This window comes from Mustela nivalis, assembly GCF_964662115.1.
Source record: "Mustela nivalis genome assembly, chromosome: 8".
NCBI classification, from domain to species: Eukaryota; Metazoa; Chordata; class Mammalia; order Carnivora; family Mustelidae; genus Mustela; species Mustela nivalis.
The window spans coordinates 25,423,038-25,443,285 of NC_139027.1; the positions used below are offsets into that span (position 1 = coordinate 25,423,038).

The 20,248-nt window shown below is 34.3% G+C and overlaps 1 protein-coding gene across 1 annotated transcript in view; it reads left to right on the forward strand.

Moving 5' to 3' along the window:
* BIRC6 (baculoviral IAP repeat containing 6) overlaps positions 1-20,248 on the forward strand; it is a 137,555-nt gene that overhangs the window by 39,688 nt on the left and 77,619 nt on the right. The window contains exons 24-35 of the mRNA XM_082745293.1: positions 1,950-2,512; positions 3,500-3,675; positions 4,640-4,736; positions 4,876-5,070; positions 5,987-6,187; positions 8,843-9,122; positions 10,005-10,261; positions 10,517-10,625; positions 13,011-13,232; positions 14,432-15,212; positions 16,937-17,080; positions 17,529-17,658. Of these exons, the coding sequence (XP_082601419.1) occupies positions 1,950-2,512; positions 3,500-3,675; positions 4,640-4,736; positions 4,876-5,070; positions 5,987-6,187; positions 8,843-9,122; positions 10,005-10,261; positions 10,517-10,625; positions 13,011-13,232; positions 14,432-15,212; positions 16,937-17,080; positions 17,529-17,658 (3,155 nt within the window). The remainder of the gene's footprint in view (positions 1-1,949; positions 2,513-3,499; positions 3,676-4,639; positions 4,737-4,875; positions 5,071-5,986; positions 6,188-8,842; positions 9,123-10,004; positions 10,262-10,516; positions 10,626-13,010; positions 13,233-14,431; positions 15,213-16,936; positions 17,081-17,528; positions 17,659-20,248) is intronic.

Here is a 20,248-nt window from a genome sequence, read left to right on the forward strand (position 1 = left end):
TGGTTAGTACTTCCAGCATGATTGATTGAAGTGGTTAAATATGCCCTCTTTTTTTTCTCATTCTTAAAGTAGAGGTCTTTCAGAAGTAGAAATGATACTAGCTGTAGCTTCCTTTGTAAATGCCTCATACCAAGTTGAGGAGGTTTTTTTGTGTTTTTAATTTGCTAAGGCTTTAAAAAATCATGTATTACACTTGGATTTTATGAAATGCTTTCTCTGTATCTTTTGAAATGATCATGTGTCATTTCTTGAATTGTCTATAAATATGGTGAATTACATCGATTATTTTTTTTTAAGTGTTGATCAATATGTACGGAAGGATATACTTACTGGGTCATGAGGTTTTATCCTTTTCATACTTGCTGAGTGGAATTAGTTAAACAATTTGTTGATTTTGAATCTGTGTTTTTTTGAGGGATGTTTGCACTTTCTTACAATGTCCAGTTTTTATGTAAAGTGTGTATTTTTAATATATTTTATATATTATTATATATAATTATATATTATATATATCTTTTATATATATTTTAGACTCATAAATTGGGGGATCCCTTTTCTATTTTATGAAAGAGATTGTGTAAAACTGGTAGTACTGCTCACTTAAATATTTGATAGTTTTCGCCACTGAGGCATACTGAGTCTGGAGTTTTCTTGTAAGAAAAAATGTTCCACTTATTTCATAGGTGAAGGTTAATTCAGGTTTTCTACTTCTTGAGTGACATTTGGCAGTTTGCATCTTGAAGGAATTTGTTCATTTCTTCTATGTTGAAGTATTGATATTATTCCTTATTATCCTTTTAATGTTGATAGGTTCTAGTTTCATTCCTTTATTTCATTTCTAATTTTGATAATTTTTATTTATTTATAGGTCATTCTTGCTAGAAGTTTATCAGTATTACTGATATTTTCAGAGAATGAACATAAAGCTTTGCCATCCCCTTCAGTCCCTTTCCAAAGTCAGCATCAGAGTTGCAGGTTTAACTCCTCAGTCCCATAAGATTGCCCTCACTTGAGAGGGCACTTGTGAGTCCTAGGTCCCAGGCTATCATACTTCTATCAGATTTGGGTACAAATCCAGAGGTTCTCTCAGCATTCTCTTCAGTTTTGATAATTTGTAAAAATGACATAGAACCCAGGAAGAACATTTTACTTATATTTACTGGTTTATTATAAACTATGTAAATCACGAACAGCCAAATAGAATATATGTATAAGGTAATGTGTGTGGCAAGGGGGTTTGAGGAGGTTGGGTGCTTGTAAATGGGCTTGAACACCAAGGGTTCTGTGTTATTACCTTTGCATACACCAGGGTGTACCAAGTTGTTAAATATTTTAGCTGAATTCTTCTTACTCATTTGAATGTTGCCAATGTCTCTTCTCAAATTCTGCCACAGGAGAGCCAATGCTCCTTGGAGGTGCCTATCTTCTCATGGATTTTAAGCTATCTAATGGGTTTATAAACTTTTTAGCTACTTTGAATTTCTCCTGTTAATTTTGGGGCACTGTTCTTTCCAGCTTTTTATGTCTTAGACATGAGCAAAACCAGAGAGCATTTAATTTTGATGCATAAGAATTATTTGACCAAATCTTAATTTTTGAAAATCATAGTTGGTAGAGAATGTTTAAAACAGCACCATTTGAGGATATGAAAAGCCAGAGTTTATCCCATTATGAGGAGTGCCATGTAATGCTGAAATATTTTGGTCTGGGGTTTCAAAATCACCTCTTTGATTTACTTGTCTTTTCCTTTTCTATTTGGAAGGGAAGTCATTTTTTGTTTTGTAAAATGGAGAAGAGGGTAAGAATGACTCAGGAAGAGATGGAAACCATTTGCTGCAAAATGAAAGAGTGAATACCAAGAGTTTAATTGCTCGCTTTCTGGTATGTGATGGTTACTTTCTAAAAAGTTGAACCGGATTAATTTTTAATCCTCTTACCTTTTTCTGCAGGGGTGCTTTCCAGACAGGCCAAGGACCTCTTGATGCCCAAGTAAAGCTCTTAGAATTTACTCTGGAGCAGAATTTTGAAGTTGTTTCCATTAGTACTATTTCTGCTGTCATAGAGTCCGTCACCTTTTTAGTGCACCACTATATCACTTGCTCAGACAAAGTCATGTCTCGAAGTGGCTCTGATAGCTCAGTGGGTGCTCGAGCATGCTTTGGGGGACTCTTTGCCAACCTCATTCGTCCAGGTGATGCAAAAGCAGTTTGTGGAGAAATGACAAGAGATCAGCTCATGTTCGATTTGTTAAAACTGGTAAACATCTTAGTACAGCTGCCTCTTTCAGACAACAGAGAATACAGTGCAAGAGTGTCTGTGACCACCAACACAACAGACAGTGTTTCAGATGAAGAGAAAGTCTCAGGAGGCAAAGATGGAAATGGAAGCAGTAGTAGTATTCAAGGATCACCTGCATATGTCGCTGACTTAGTGTTAGCCAACCAACAGATTATGAGCCAGATTTTGTCTGCTCTGGGCCTGTGTAATAGCAGTGCCATGGCGATGATAATTGGTACGTATTGAGAATATTTAATTTTATACTTAGTCCTGGTATTGTATCTCTTTTCTTGAGCAACATATAGGTTCATTTTTTACCACTTTATAGTATAAAGCTACTTTATTGCAAACTTCTTAGCATTTTGTAAGTGAAAACTTACAAACTGGCTTCTGTCAATAAGTGAAATTGAAATTAGGAAGAATTTAAGTGTGAGTTTTGGAAATTACTAGCCAAATAACTTATAGTTTGTTAAATTAAGAAAAAAAAAACCAAAACCAGTCTTCTAAGTAAAGTACCACAATCTATAGTTGTACGTCTCTAATATTTTATAGATAAAGGATACTACATCAAATTTTGTATTTGGGAACCAGTAAGGTTTATTTATTCACGTTTGATTAAGAAGTGAAATATAAAATTTTATCCAAAGTGTAACAGTTTCTGTGACTACATACCAATGTAAAATTTCTATATGGTTGCCTATTTGAAAGATAATATCTTGTGTTAATTTTTTTCAAATAATTAAACTTCTGTAAATTGTGACAAAATTCATTCCAGTCTATTTTTACTTAATTCTTTGTGTTAAGGAAACAGTCATCATATCTTTTTTTTTTTAATTAGATGATTTGAAGTATAGTTATGTACACATCACTTTCTCTCCATTTCCTTTCTTCTCCATACATAGCTAATGTGTAAGATGACGTTGCTCAGTTATAGAGCAACTTCTTTTTATTGTCACCTGCAATAGAGGTATCTCATGTGAAAAGGTATCCAAAAATACGCTTTACTGAATGCTATGATAAATACCTCAGTTTCATGGATAGATAGATAAACACATATACACACACACACACACACACACACACTCACACACACACTCACACACACACAACTGTTGAATAGCCATCCTTCAGTGGTTTCAGGAGAAATGACTTCTAAGCTTTTAATTACTGGTTTTTAGGGATATACTTCTCAAAAAATGTGTAATCTTTTTATTTAAACTAGGAGCAAGTGGATTACATCTTACCAAACATGAGAACTTTCATGGTGGGTTAGATGCCATATCAGTAGGGGATGGATTATTTACCATACTGACTACCCTCAGTAAAAAAGCTTCTACAGTCCACATGATGCTGCAGCCAATTTTAACCTACATGGCCTGTGGATATATGGGCAGACAAGTAAGTTCAATCCGGCAACTATTTTAGTGATGTAAATAGTTTGTAGCAGTGAAAATAGAGAATTATTCTAGAACAGAGAACAGAGGACTCATGTCATGTATTGGAAAAAGAGCAGCAGCATTAGGAGAGAACTGTAGACTATTCCTAGAAGTTAGAATGTAATATTTGCTAGAGTTGATATTGTCAAAAATGACTACAGTGATAGAAGAATAAAAAACATTTAGCATATTATTAAATTTTAGACTTTCCCCCATTGTCTGAAGAAATAGTTCTTTCTTTTCCCCTGCAAATAGCATAGTTGAATACCAAAATGTTCTCTGTAGATGTTACATATGAAAATTTAATGCACCCTTTTTTCAAGCTATGTTGTATGTTTAGTTTCCTTTCAGCTGAAAGGGATTTGGGTGGTTTTAAAAGAAAAATAGTTAAAATACTATTGCTTTTTATCTTTTCTTATAAAATGAAATTATAGGAACCAGTGTGATTATTTTAACTTCTAGTCTATTTACCATTTTTTTTCAAATACAGGTTTTAAAATATACTTCTTTAAGGAGTATTTTGTTAGTGTAAAATTACCATTTTCTTAAAAATTTATTGCATGTATGTGTGTTTTTCCATGAGTAGATAGGAAGATTTAAGAAGGATTCATTTTTAAATGAAATTAGCATCTAATGGAAAACAAAATAAATGCACATTAAGGTCAAAAATGAAAGTAGTAGGTATAGACATATGCTTTAAAAAAAATATTCTGAGTTCAGAGAGGACACTGTATACTTCCTTTCTGATTCAGGTAAGATTTCTTATGTATTTTGGCAGATATGTTGTATATAGTGATTTAGATTAAGGCTGCTATGAATCATTAACTATAAAAGAACATTACATTTAATAAGTTTTATTGTTCTGATTCACAGGAAATTCATAATTAAGATTTTTAAAGTCACAATATACTTTTTTTCCCCCCTAGGGCTCTCTTGCTACCTGTCAGTTATCTGAACCATTACTGTGGTTTATTTTGAGAGTATTAGATACTAGTGATGCCTTGAAAGCATTCCATGATATGGGTAAGATAAGTTCCAAAAATTGTTTTTTAGTATAATCATGTGATAGTGTATGATCTCGTTTTTGTATTGCTCTGCAAATGGTGACTCAGTGTCAGACTATCTTAAGATAATTTTCATTTGGTGTTCTTTGTAAATTTAGGTGGTGTTCAGCTGATTTGCAACAATATGGTTACTAGCACAAGGGCTATTGTAAACACCGCAAGAAGTATGGTATCAACTATTATGAAATTCCTTGACTCTGGTCCAAATAAAGCTGTTGATAGCAGTTTGAAAACAAGAATACTAGCTTCTGAGCCTGACAATGCAGAAGGGATCCATAACTTTGCACCCCTGGGTAAGAAAAGAATAATTAAATCTTTTTTTTTTTAAGATTTTATTTATTTATTTGACAGAGAGTGATCACAAGTAGGCAGAGAGGCAGGCAGAGAGGCAGGGGAAAGCAGGCTCCCTGCTGAGCGGAGAGCCCCATGCAGGGCTCAGTCCCAGGACCCTGAGACCATGACCTGAGCCGAAGACAGAGGCTCAACCCACTGAGCCACCCAGGTGCCCCAAGGATTATTAAATCTTTTTGGTATGGGTTTATAGTTTATTTAACTGGTATGAAGCAAAAATAGTTGTTGAAGTAAGTTGATCATGTTACAAGTAACGCCAGTTACAAACAATTGGTTGATTAGAAGCAAGTTTTTAATGTTTTTTTTAGCAATCACATTTGTTTTTATTTCTGAGTTAAATAGTAGAACAATTTGTCAAACTAGCAAATTCTTATGTCGGTTTTCATTGTAAATATGAATCTGTTTAAGGACTTGTTCCTTCTTATTTTGAATGATTTTTTAAAGTAGCCTCAGATTTAGTTACTCCTTTTCCCAGTTTACATAGTTTCCTTATATATATTTCTTTTCATGTTTCTGACTCAAGAATAGTGACAACCAAGATAAAGGTGATTCTTTTCAAGTTGAAGGTTTTCTTGAACATAGTATTTTTACTTAAATTATTTGAGAGTTGTGCTAGATTTGTTGTTACTGCTACTTTAATTTTCATTCAACATGTGAGTACCAAGAAATTAGACAACAGTAATGAACTTGTCACTTTGCAAGTTGACTAGCTCACACTAGATGTACTAAGTACATCCATAGTATTGTATGTTTATGGTTTATCTAATTTTTTCTAGTTTTAATTATTGCAATTTGAAACTTCTTGATGTTTTGTTTTTTTCTATGAAGTTCTTTTTATATTTAAAATCTCTTCTGTAGGTACAATTACATCTAGCAGTCCTACTGCCCAACCAGCTGAGGTGCTTTTACAGGCCACGCCACCCCATAGAAGAGCTCGCTCTGCTGCTTGGTCCTACATCTTTCTGCCAGAGGAGGCTTGGTGCGACCTTACCATTCACCTTCCTGCAGCAGTGCTTCTGAAAGAGATACATATCCAGCCGCATCTTGCATCTCTTGCAAGTGAGTCATATTTTTTATAAAGAAGCATTATGAAAATAAACTATAATTGAGAAACATTTAAAAATATGAAAAATACTTGGCAAATAGTGATACACTTAATTATGATTCCCCAATTGCTTACTTTAGAAGGTTTTTTTTGGTATAATATTCAACATTACCATGAAATCATTTCCCATGAGCTGAATCGTCATGGCTGTTCCCTTCAAACAAATAGAATGTTTCATGAAATCCAAACAGATATCCTTCAGTTATATATAATTTTGCCTTGCCTTTCTTCCTAAATTAAGCTGTAATGTTGAGATTAGTTTATACACCTGTAGATAGAATGTTATTTTCTCTATCCCTGTCCTCAGTGCGAGTCCTATAATGTGAAATTAAATCTATTAGATGTATTAGTCTTTCCCCCTTCCCATTATAAGAACATGTAAAGAATATTTTATTGTAATATTTTGCATATTACAGTGTGAATTTTTTCAATTTGTACTATTTTGAATATCATTTGATGCTTTTCATTGATAAGTTTTGTCACTTTCCAAGGTAAGCCATTCAAAAGAATTTTTAGAAAACAAATTTTACGTTAAAAGGAGCAACAGCTCTTTCAAGTATTCATAAAGGAATGTGAAATACTATTTTGCATTATTTTATCCCCAAATTCTTTCAGTATAAACATAGTGACTTCTACAGAATTGTTGAAATTGTCACATTCATTTATGTTGCTGATTAATTCTGATTGTCAGACGTCACTCAATAATTGGACGAAGAACTGTGGGAAACTTTTTATATCCTGGCATATGTGGAAGAAGAAATGTTCCACTTGCAAAATTAGACTACTGTTAATTTTTTTAGACTACTGTTATTTTTTAATATACTTGTGGCATTCACACTTAGATAAAAACCAATATAATGAATATAATTGTAGAAGGAAAATGCGTGAATTCATAGTGTTTTAGCAGATCAAAAACTACTGTATTACATAGTAAAGTATAAGTATTAGATGTAGAGGAAAATCTAAGATGAGGAAGGAATTGATTTTATTTAGAAGGAGTTACGAGTGGTCCATGTACATCATGGCTTTGAAGTGAATTTGCACATGGGAACTGAGATAGGAAGAGTGTTACAGGGATGAACTCTCTTCATCATAAAAAAATTGCTAGTTTTGGGGGCACCTGGGTGGCTCAGTTCAGTTAAGCAAACTCTTGATTGTGGCTTAGCTCATGATCTCAAAGATCATGAGATCGAGCCCTGTGTCGGGTTCCACATGGCTTTGAGTCTGCTTAGGATTCTGTCTCCTCCTCTTCCTCTGCATATACCCCCACAACGCCCCCACTCGTTTTCCCCCAACCCGCCACCCAACCTACTCCTGCACACGCACGGGCACATACACACTCACTCTCAAAAATCACTAGGTTAGGTGTGCCTACTATAACTGTGCTTAATAAAACATTTTGGTGTTAATACTGGATTGGAGCAGAAATTGAAGATATGTTTTGTTCCACTGGAAATAACATAGCCTTTAGAATCAAATATGGGCTTGAATATAAAATGTGCCATTTGTTCATGTGAGAATTAGGATTATTTAATCTCTTTGACTTTGTCAATTTGTGTAAAATTTGGATAATACTTTTCTCAAAAGTGAAGATTAAATTTCAAAATTGATAAGACTTGTCTAGTTCTTGGTGTAACCTAGCATGTAATTGGCATATAGTAAAAGTCACCTCCTAATTTTATAATTGAAATTAAAATTAAGATAAATGTTCAAAGATCATTTTAGTTAATAGCTACCTTTCTTTTTTTTTTTTTTTTTCTTTCTAAGATTTTATGTATTTGATAGAGAGGACAGACAGCGAGGGAGGGAACACACAAGCAGGGGAAGTGGGAGAGGGAGAAGCAGGCTTCCTGCCAAGCAGGGAGTCCTATGTGGGGCTCCATCCCAGGACCCTGGGACCAAGACTTGAGCTGAAGGCAGATGCTTAATGACTGAGCCACCCAGCTACATTTTTATATGGGGTTCCATGTTATGTTAGAAATAATTTTCCCATATGATTTTGTTGAGTCTACTTAAATTTTAGCAGAAAATGATTTAAAATAAAATCATCTGGATGTTTTTGTTAAATTTGAAAGGGAAATAAAATATTAGAGGCAAAAGCAGCTTAACTCAGCTGTATTAAAAATCACTGCAGTGTGGTAGTACTGAAATATGAGTTGGTAGAAAAGCACTTTGTTTTTTTATATTTTCTTTCCCAAATGATATAACAACAGTAAACCATGGCATATTAATAAAATATTCCACATTGCTGGTACTAATTCTGAGTGAAGTAGAAATAATAGAGCAATTGCCAATTTGGTAGGTTTTTTCCTTGTGAAGACTCAAGAGTGTACAGGTGTATTTTCAGTTAATCCTTTTTTTAGGTGAATGTTAGAATTTTAAAAATACTCTTTCCGCTATATTGTAGATCTCATATTTTGTGTTGGAAAATTGTTCCAAAATCAATTATTTTGAAAGTCATTGACAAAGTATGATGTGGCATATAAATTTTCCTTTTGCAAACTCATAGTGAATATAACTAAAAGCTTCTGTTTTACTGGGATTTCCACTCAACCATGAAGTCCAGTTCACATTTTCTTTAGTAATTTTTAAATATTCTTTTCCTACAGCCTGCCCATCCTCAGTGTCTGTTGAAGTGAGTGCAGATGGGGTAAACATGCTACCTTTGTCTACTCCTGTTGTCACAAGTGGTCTCACCTACATAAAAATTCAGCTGGTAAAAGCTGAAGTAGCTTCTGCCGTCTGCCTTAGACTTCATCGCCCACGAGATGCAAGCACATTAGGCCTTTCACAAATTAAATTACTGGGCCTCACTGCTTTTGGTACCACTTCTTCAGCAACAGTTAATAATCCCTTTCTTCCATCTGAAGATCAGGTATCCAAAACGAGGTATGTTATGTATCTCATTTTTTTTAAAAAGCTTTCTGAGCTTTTTATGAAATTATTTATTCTGTGGTTTCTTTTTTTTAGGGCTTAGGAAGTTCTTTGCTCTATAGGTAATTTATATAATACCATAGTTTTATTTGGTGCAATAGAGATACTAATTCTGTAGAACTGGAACTTGAGGCTGGTTAAAATTGAGATTTATGTGTGTTTAATTCTTGAGATTTAGACTGTAGATATACAGTGTGGTATATATATGGGTATGGGTTTCTCTTCTTTGGATCACAGTCTAATATAAGACTTCCCAAGTGTCTGTTACTAGGATACATCGGGGCCATACAAATTGACCATATGGACAGAGACCTCGTCATATGGTAGTTCCTAAATGCCAATTAATATAGAAGGGTTAGCTTGGAATCCTACAAATTGACCAAGTAAACCAAGACTTGAATATATCCTTTTATTCACATTCATCTGGTAAATTTTGATAGTTGAAGATTTTATAGACTGGTTCTGTTGGAAGTTTTACCAGATAAAAAATTTAGGGTTTTGTTTTATTCTTAAGCGGCCAAGACTTTATAATTTTGTACAGCTCTAATTTTGCGCAGTTTATATTTAAACATATAAATATATGGATACATAAAAACATTTTCTGACTAATTTAAAAGAGAACCATGTAGTTCCTAAATGGGATTAGTGGTTAAGTATCGTTCGTTGTGTTATGGAGAAAACTTAGTGTGTTTAATTCCTTATTGATCTTACAGCATTTTTTTACACAGATTGCTGTTGTTTATGAAACACAGCATGTTGATTTGTTTTATTTTACCCCAGAAATAATCTGAGCTACTTAAGTTTACCACATAAGCCATTTTGTGTTGTATATTTCAGTATTGGATGGTTACGGTTATTACATCATTGCCTTACTCACATCAGTGATCTGGAAGGAATGATGGCCAGTGCAGCTGCTCCCACTGCTAATCTGCTACAGACTTGTGCTGCGTTATTGATGTCCCCATATTGCGGAATGCATTCACCGAACATCGAGGTCGTGCTTGTAAAGATAGGACTGCAGTCCACTAGAATTGGCCTGAAGCTTATAGACATTCTTCTGAGAAACTGTGCAGCATCAGGCAGTGATCCTACAGGTAACAGTTAACTTTGATAGTTTAAGTTATACCTGTCTGTCAAATAATGATGGTTGAATTATGTGATCTCTGTAATGCAGCTTGTTTCTGAAATTAATTGCCTTTATGGTTTTCAATGTTTTAGGGGTTGGTTTATTATTTTTGTTGTAATTTATAGAAGAGTTATTTTTAATTAACAATTTAAAATTAAATTGATCAAATCTTCTTATCCCATTTGCTGATTGAACAAACTTTCTTTTGGTTCTTTATGGCAAGATTTGAACAGCCCTTTACTTTTTGGAAGACTGAATGGACTCTCTTCCGATTCTACAATAGATATTCTTTACCAGCTTGGAACAACTCAGGATCCTGGAACAAAGGACAGGTATACGTTGATCTTGTTTTTTGTTTATGGACACAAATACACACAATCACATGGTAGTCAGTATTCCTTGTAATTCTTTCTCCTTAGAGCATTTCATAAAGGATAAGACTGTTCATTACATTGCACATTTACTGGTGTGCTTTACCTGATACTACTTCTAGAGATTTTTGTGAACATTTAACATAAATCTTTATGTATGTGGGCATATTTTAAGCAAATTTGAACTCAAATAGAATTTTTAATGCTATGTTTTCATTGGAATGAAATAAAATACTAGATATTTCTCTGTGAACAGTGTTGTGATGAGATCTTTATAAGTTGTAATGATCTCATAATCATACTTCTGTCTTCGGTAGTATTTACTAACTATCTGAATATAGGAATATTGTGTCCATATTAGGTGTGAAGACTGTTTTGACAATGATAATAGTATTTGTTTTGATTGCTTATTATTATTTATAATATTCATTGACAGCTTTTCATTAGACTTTGCATTTTTCTCTCTCCTACCACAAAGTTAAACACTATCATACCAAGTAAATAACATCTAAACATTTCACCTAGATGTTTAGTGATGTTTTAGTGTAGGTAATTTTTAGGTGAGTTTTACTAATGTAGTTCTTTTCCTTGATGTCTTCTACCTTCAAATTGGTAAGAATTCCCAAGTATTTTTGAAACATGTTTTTATTGGTAAATTTTTGAGTGATGATTTGGCATTTTCTTTGATATATATCCTTTATATCAGAAGAACATTTATAGTGTACGTAACTCTATAAACAAATGATCTTTTGTTTTCTGAGTTATGTCATCCTTTAATATATTGATTAGCATTTGAGAACATTAGAGATTTTATTAATTTATATATAAATTACCAAATTATTAATTTTTGTGGTTACTTAACTCATAAGTATTTACTAAGTAGCTGCTATATGCCTGGTCACTAGAGTGACCAAGTTCATTGAATCCAGCTTTTGGTTTGAGGAGTCAGGATACCATCACTCACAAGGGAAGATTTACATAGGTCAGTCTTGGCAGTATATAGTAGAGTGTCAGGCGTGGAAGAAGCCTAGTAAATATTGATACTTTAACCACTGATACTGTAATGGCTTTTATTTATTTTAGGCTAGTTGCTTTCATATTTTCTAATTAAAAATGTTTAAATGACATTTAACCAAGTAAGCTTATTTTCATCATGACTTCAAAATATTAAATAAGCTGATTTCCATTAAGCTTTTTCCCTTACATAAATTACATGGTCATTCTATTTAAAAATAGAAATTTAAAAAAAAATTTTTTGATAAAAGAAATTTGTGCCAAGTTTGAATTATAGTGATTAATAGGGTTAAAAAGAATATAAAAAATGAGTTTTAAATATTTTTCTGGAACAGTTTTCTTAACATCTCTTACAGTTATTTGATTCTTTAATAGTTTTATGGTTTTTATCATAAGAAAATTGCTGTGAACAAAGTTGTTTTTACTGCATAATACTTTTAAAAAATGTAACTTTTAGAACTGACATAAGAAGAAGATTGTTGGTGTCTATGGATTGAGAAAATCTTACTCCTCCCTAATTGCTTATCTCTCTTCTCTTTTTCTGTCTTCTGTTAATTTTCTGTCATACAAAATTAATTAGCATTATTTACTTTACTACCCCCATTTCTTTTACCCGGAAGCAAAGAATCTTTTGATCTAAACTAGAAATGTGAAAACAAACAAAAATATAAACACCATGTTTTAAGAATTCTTATCCCATTTTCTGTATTTTACATAAACTCCAAAGCCTTACTGCTTTCAAAAGTATTGTTCTCAGTCAGTAGCCTCCTGCTCCAGGGTGTTGAGGGTAGGGTGGCACTTGAAAAAAAAAAAGTACATATGTTGGGGCTTTATTCTGTTTTCACAGTGAAGGGGGATGGGTGGCTACTACTGGTATTTAATAGTTGGGGGCCAGAGCTATGGCACATGCTGTATTGCACAGTGAAGAATAAGCACCAGATTACTGCTTGCAGTTGTGTGGATTCATTACAAAATAAAATTTACAAGAGTGAATTTGTTAAGCTTTGTATCCTATAATTTCAGATAGTGCTAGGTTTGTGGGTTTTTTTAAACAAATGAGTTAAGAAATTAATCAGTATTTATAAAATTTGTAAAATTATGTTATTTCAAACACTTTCATCAGTTGAGATTAGTAAGATTATGGACAAACTAGAACTACCACATTCTTTCTCCTTATATAACTTCCTTTCCCTTCCTAATTTAGATTAAAATTACTGAAAACAGTTAGTGTATTATTCTCACATACACGTTCCTCACATGTAATGGTGATATTTATCCAGATTAAATGTTGATGGTGGTATAATTGGTTATTTGAATTCATTTTCTTTTAAGAATCCAGGCCTTGTTAAAATGGGTCAGTGATTCTGCAAGAGTGGCTGCTATGAGGAGAAGTGGTCGGATGAGCTACATGTCTCCTAACTCTTCCACAGTAGAGTATGGTCTTCTCATGCCATCTCCTTCTCATCTTCACTGTGTGGCAGCCATTCTTTGGCATAGTTACGAACTGCTTGTAGAGTATGATTTACCAGCACTGCTGGACCGAGAGCTCTTTGAGTAAGTATTACTTTTTAAATCCTTTTTTTCCTCAGTACTAGATAAAGCTTTATAGGTTTTTACTTGGTGAAACAGTATTTTATATGCCTATTTGGGTAATAATAATACTTTGAAAGTAGTAGTTGAATATAGTGAGGTATAGTTTTGTATTAGGTGTCACACAAATTTAATTAATTTATAATCATGTCATTGCCTGCTTTTCCCACCTAAAAACAGAGTGTTTTAATGTATGTATTCCTCCACTTTGTAGTAGTGTTTATGCTTTTTTGCAAATTTCATCACCAGAATTTTTTTTTTTTTTTTTTTTTTTAAATAGGCTCCATGGCCAGCCTGGAGCCCAGTGCAGGGCTTGAACTCATGACCTTGAGATCAAAACCTGACCTGAGATCTGGTTGTCAGATGCTTAACTGATTGAGCACCCAGGCCCCAAACCCATCAGTTTTTGTTTTTGTTTTTGTTTTTATCTTTAGTGTACACCTAGGGAGGAAAAGTATAGCTAGAAATTTGGAAAGAGTTACTACTTCAGAGAGTTTTTATGGTTAGTTTTTTTTTTTTTACTACTTTTTAGATATCTGATGCAGTTGTTCTTCTGGAAGTTTCCACTTACCTACATTTCTTTACCATATCAGCTAAAGCTTTGCCGAACTTACTGCTTGATAAGTGCTAAGTGTGTAATAGAATATCATATTTATTTCTGAGGAATTCATGACTCTTAAATGATTGGCCTTTGGTCCTTAGATAGTCTGTCATTTTCATATTTGGCCTTCTTAGTTGGCATAACCCAGAACTTACTAGTGAAACTCCCTAATAGTTTTTGATTTGCACATGTAAATTTAAGCCATCAGTCATATCAAATTCAATCTAAACATTTCTTTTGTACAGTTTTTCAATGTTCCTTTATGTGACTTTTTTGAGGTCACACAGAGAATGGTAGAGCCATTTTAATATAGACCTTTTTTTTTTTTTTTTACTCCTTTTACAAGTCTAACTTTGTCTACTTAAATATGTAAATAATATATATCACAAGCTGTCTTCCTGAAATCTTACAGTGTCATATTTTATGTCAAATAAAATGTATAATTTTATAGATTTTACAATTTTATAGAGTATAGCTTGATTTCATATAGAAGTATTAGAAACAATGACATCTTTCTAAAGATACATATGTAGTGTTAACCTGGCATCTTTTATTCCCCTAGGTTACTTTTTAATTGGTCCATGTCTCTTCCCTGCAATATGGTTTTGAAGAAAGCTGTTGACAGTCTACTTTGCTCCATGTGTCATATACACCCAAGTTATTTTTCTTTGCTCATGGGCTGGATGGGAATTACCCCTCCTCCAGTGCAGTGTCATCACAGACTGTCCATGACTGATGATAGCAAAAAGCAAGATCTTACTTCATCCTTAACAGATGACTCTAAAAATGCACAAGCACCTCTTGCACTAACTGAATCACATTTGGCGACCCTTGCCTCGTCTTCTCAATCTCCAGAAGCGATCAAACAATTATTGGACTCAGGTTTGCCTTCTCTTCTTGTGAGAAGTCTGGCTAGTTTTTGCTTTAGTCACATTTCTTACTCAGAAAGCATTGCTCAGTCAATAGATATTTCCCAGGACAAGCTCAGGCGGCATCATGTTGCACAGCAATGTAATAAGATGCCTATCACAGCAGACCTGGTTGCTCCTATTCTTAGGTTTTTGACAGAAGTTGGCAGTAGCCATGTTATGAAAGACTGGCTTGGTGGGTCTGAAGTCAATCCACTGTGGACAGCACTTCTGTTTTTACTGTGTCACTCTGGGTCGGCTTCTGGAGGACATACTTTAGGTGCCCAGCAAACTAGTGCAAGATCAGCCTCTCTTTCTTCAGCTGCTCCAACAGGATTGACCACTCAACAGAGGACAGCAATTGAGAATGCGACTGTTGCATTCTTTCTGCAGTGCATTTCATGCCACCCTAATAATCAAAAACTGATGGCCCAGGTAAGATTAGAAAAATTGGCTTATTGTTTTAGGCATCTTATTTTAATACACTGTTAAATAACACTAATGAAATTAGTTGAGAAATTTAAACCATAATTAAAGTCCTGACCATATCTGCTCCCTCCTCCCCTCAAGTGTCACATACGCCTTTTGATGAGATAATGGGCAAATTCATGGTGATTCTAGCTATAATTGACATATTGTTCCTTTTAAACTCACCTTCCCTTCCAGCCCCTGCCCCCATCCAGTAAAAAGAACGAGCCAAGAAGAACAATACTTCAGCTTCTGAAAGACAAGTGACCACTCGAGGGTGGTCATCGAGCATATCATCTGCAGTGAGGCTTTGTACATTGTTGTAACTGGGTTGCTACAACTCTTGGTTTGCTTCTAATGAAGTAGCCATGAGGCATGAAGCCTCATGAAGTAGCCATGAAGCAGCCATGAGGGTAGTTTTCAGATAGGAGACTCTTGACAAAACAGGAGAAATGACTTTATTTTAGTAAGTCCATGGGGCCAAAATCTTGAAAGCTAGGATTATTTTAAGAATAATTCTATTCTAGGGGCGCCTGGGTGGCTCAGTGGCTTAAGCCGCTGCCTTTGGCTCGGGTCATGATCTCGGGGATCTGGGATCGAGTCCCGCATCGGGCTCTCTGCTCCGCAGGGAGCCTGCTTCCCTCTCTCTCTCTCTCTGCCTGCCTCTCTGCCTACTTGTGATCTCTGTCTGTCAAATAAATAAATAAATAATCTTTAAAAAAAAAAAAAAGAATAATTCTATTCTAGTTGATTTTTGCCAGATTCTGTTCCTTTCTGGCTGTTTTGACTTTTCATCAGGTTGTTTAACCTGTAGAATGGGAATGATAAATACCTATCTCAAAGATTGTTTTTGAGACAAATACCATATGTATATAAAGTTACTACCATAGATCCTGCTGTGATCTGGTAGGCACCAATAAGTAGGAATCAGCTTTTTTTTTAACTCCCTAATTTAGAGTGCTTATTCAGAACAGATTTTATTATAATCTAGAGGGATAGTTACAATAATTTTCAAAAAATTGGAATGATTTATTGAGAAGAATAACAAGATATCTTGCTGTCCAGAGTAATTATTGTGAAACTATATCTGCTTAGTGTGCCTAATTATAGGAAATGGTTAAGTTATCAATTTTAACCAAGGCCATGAGTATTTGAAAATTTGGCTTGTGCCTCTGGATAGCATAAAACTTTGTGACTTGTTGCTTTCTGGCTTAATTTTCATCTCTCAGCTTCTTATTAAGACTTTGTGTTATATTTTAATACCCTTATCCCCATAATTTTTGTTGTATTGTAACCACATGGATACTGACTAAAGTTAAAGGTAACTTGGATATGCTAGGTATTTATTATATGAAAACCCTATGATTTCTCTTATTCACAGGAATATTCTGTGAGGATAGTCTTTTTTATTCTTGAAAGTACAAAGCTGGGGTGCCTGGGTGGCTCAGTGGGTTGAGGCCTCTGCTTTCGGCTCGGGTCATGATCCCAGGGTCCTGGGATCGAGCCCCGCATCGGGCTCTCTGCTCAGCGGGGAGACTGCTTCCTCCTCTCTCTGAATGCCTCTCTGCCTACTTGTGATCTCTGTCTGTCAAATAAATAAATAAAATCTTTAAAAAAAAAAAAAAGGAAAAGAAAGTACAAAGCTGCAGGTAATTAGTGCACTTAACTTTTTAAATCTCTTTACTTGCCAGGTTCTCTGTGAACTTTTTCAGACATCTCCTCAAAGAGGGAACCTTCCAACATCAGGGAACATTTCAGGGTTTATACGTAGATTATTTTTGCAATTGATGCTGGAAGATGAGAAAGTGACAATGTTTCTTCAGTCTCCTTGTCCAGTGAGTATTTTACAGTTAAATAAATTTTAATAATTAGCTGTGTGCAAAGATATTTCATAATTTCATATCAGAACCTAGAGTCACCTCTGCATCTTAATTTCTAACATAACAAACTGAAACTAGAATAACCTTTATATGTAATAATAGGTCTTATAAAATCTCTTTTGGATTACCCTCCTTGTGATGAGTAGCCTGATTATACCCTACCATGAAGAGTATAATTTGTTGGGGGGAGAAGTGACTAATTATTGGGTACAGTGGCGCTGGTACAAAAGTTGACCAATAAAGCAAATACCAAATGTGCCACAGTTTAAAATATAGACAAAAACAACCCTGTATATTTTGTGTGCCTTTAAATTTTTTTCTTTTTTTGCTTTTGAAATTGTTTTATAGTGGTATATGTATCAAAAAAAAAAAAAACACTTCTTGATTTCTTTTGAATTTTCAGCTGTATAAAGGTAGAATTAATGCCACAAGCCATGTCATCCAGCATCCAATGTATGGAGCAGGCCATAAGTTCCGAACACTTCATTTGCCAGTCTCAACCACATTGTCGGAAGTTCTTGACAGAGTGTCAGGCAAGTCAGATTTAAGTATTATTTTTTCTTGGACTTTATGAGAATTTTGTTACTTTTTGTAACTTTATTTTACTGTCTTACTCACTCAGCAACCATTTAATGAACAGAGAAGGTCAGTGTATCTTCACATTTTGAAGCATGAGTAGGAAGCTGATGAAGGGGACAAAATGTACAATACATTCTTGCACCCATAGTTCTTTTGGTGTAGTGTGTGTTCTGTGAGGTAATGACAGAATGGACAGTTGGAAATGTTGACAAGCCTTAGGAAGCCGTGATGGACTTTTCTTGCAATAAGGGCTGTCTTAGATGATTTGCAGGCTATAAGTTGGGATGACAGGACTCGAACAGACATTTACAGATCTCAGGACGAAATGAATGGTCAAGCAGTGAAAATGAAATAGGTAGATCTGACTGGTGACCTTACTGTTTGTAGTAGTGAAAAAAACAGAAATTTTCCCATAGGTTCTTGCTTATATTCTAAGGTGATGATTCTAAGCCATTCTAAGATGATGCCTTTGAAGGGCATATAGGTTATTAAAATAAAAACAGTTTTTGGTGGCAGAATGCAAATCCACTCTAGACAGTTTGATTTTATTGCCTCTCAGAAGTCCTGTGAATGAAATCAGTGATAAATTGATGGAGTATCTTCTTTGTCTAAGCACAGTAATCAGCCCTGAGGGTATAAGAGAAAGCAGGGCACACACTCTGCCCCTCAGAGTACTCTGATCTTATGTATGCTGTCAGATTAAAAAATAAATGAAATTTAAGAATGTTTGCATTCTAATACAAATATAAGTATGCTTCTGTCTGTATCCAGATACCTAAGCTTACAACTGTAGGAAGTTAGGAGTAAATATCTCAGAAAAAAACATGTCTATTTATCAGTGGGACATAGAAATCTAAGCTTAGAATAGTTGTCACCACACAGAGATAATAGGTAGGTTAAACCATGAGAACGGATGTGATTACTATGAGAAAATAAGGTAGAAAAGAATCTTTCTTGGCTTTAATCACTGCATCTAACCTAAGTGTGTATATAATACTCTAATTCTTTTCTTTTTACAAGTTATCCAGTAAAATATTAGAGTATTATTATAGCTGCATAAATAACATTTGTTCTTATTTGAAGATGTCTACCTTATCCTCGTACAACTAAACTTTTTTGAAAATTTGATTTTACAGACTTTTTTTTCTATCATAGCCTTGAAATTGTTCCTTCTACATGGTGAAGAAAAAAATGCATAATTAATTAAATAAAAAAAGGACAAGTGGGGAAGAGTACTGAAGTTCAGTTGTGGTTTCTTAACTTGATCATGGGAAAGTAGTAGACATTATTGCAAAACAACTGGAAGATTTTTTTTTTTTTTAAGATTTTATTTATTTATTTGAGAGAGAGATTAAGGGAGAGCATGAGGGTAGAGAACGTCAGAGGGAGAAGCAGACTCTCCATCGAGCTGGGAGTCCAATGCGAGACTCAATTCCAGACTTCCGGAACCATGACCCGAGACAAAGGCAGTTGTTCAACCATCTGAGCCACCCAGGCGCCCCAAATAACTGGAAATTTAACATTTTTCTTTATCTTTACTATAAAGGAATGGTGTTTTCTAAAATGCCATATTCAGTCATTAAGAATAAAAAATACTTCCCTTTATTACATGCTTTAAAAAATTGATTGCCTTGGGGCTCCTGGGTGGCTCAGTGGATTAGGCCGCTGCCTTCGGCTCGGGTCATGATCTCAGGGTCCTGGGATCGAGTCCCGCATCGGGCTCTCTGCTCAGCAGGGAGCTTGCTTCCCTCTCTCTCTCTCTCTGGCTGCCTCTCTGCTACTTGTGATTTCTCTCTGTCAAATAAATAAATCTTTAAAAAAAAATTGATTGCCTTATAAAAATACTACTCTTATTAAAAAGTTCAACAGAGAGTCATCCGGAGCAAATATTAGAAATTATGCAAGTGCTGAATTTAACCTCTGTTTAGTAGTACTTTAGTCCTTTACGGCATGTTTATGATCTTTAGCCATATTTGGTGGCATGTTTATATGTGTGTATATATTTTATCAATGTGTATAAAAATAAAAACAAGTAACCCAAAATTACCTAATAATTTTACCCACTTCCCATAGCTTTTCACCATATTGCTTTCAAATAATAAAGGTCGTGTGTCAGTATATTTGCTTTTACGAATTTCTCTAATTGCTTTTAAGCAATTTGATTATTATATACCTTATAGTTTTCTTATGATGTGTGTTTGTTGACTTTCTTTACTCTGGATTTATAGATATCATCAAATTTGGAATTTTTAAATTTAAAAAAATTATTTTTTAATAAATGCTGTCTCAAGTATTTTCTTCCTGTTTCTCTGCTCTCTTTGTGTAACTCCAGTTATACATTTTTATTAGGTCTCTTTGAGTTCTTTCACAGGTCACTGAAGCTCTATTCATTTTTCCCCCCAACTTCTTTCCCCTTTCTTTATAATTTCTGGATAATTTATATTGTTGTCTTCAAAATCTATTCCTCTGTAGTGTCTTATTTGTTAGAAGTTCTTTTGGTTCTTTTTTGTATTTCCTTTTCCTTATCTAAAATGTGTAAGTTTT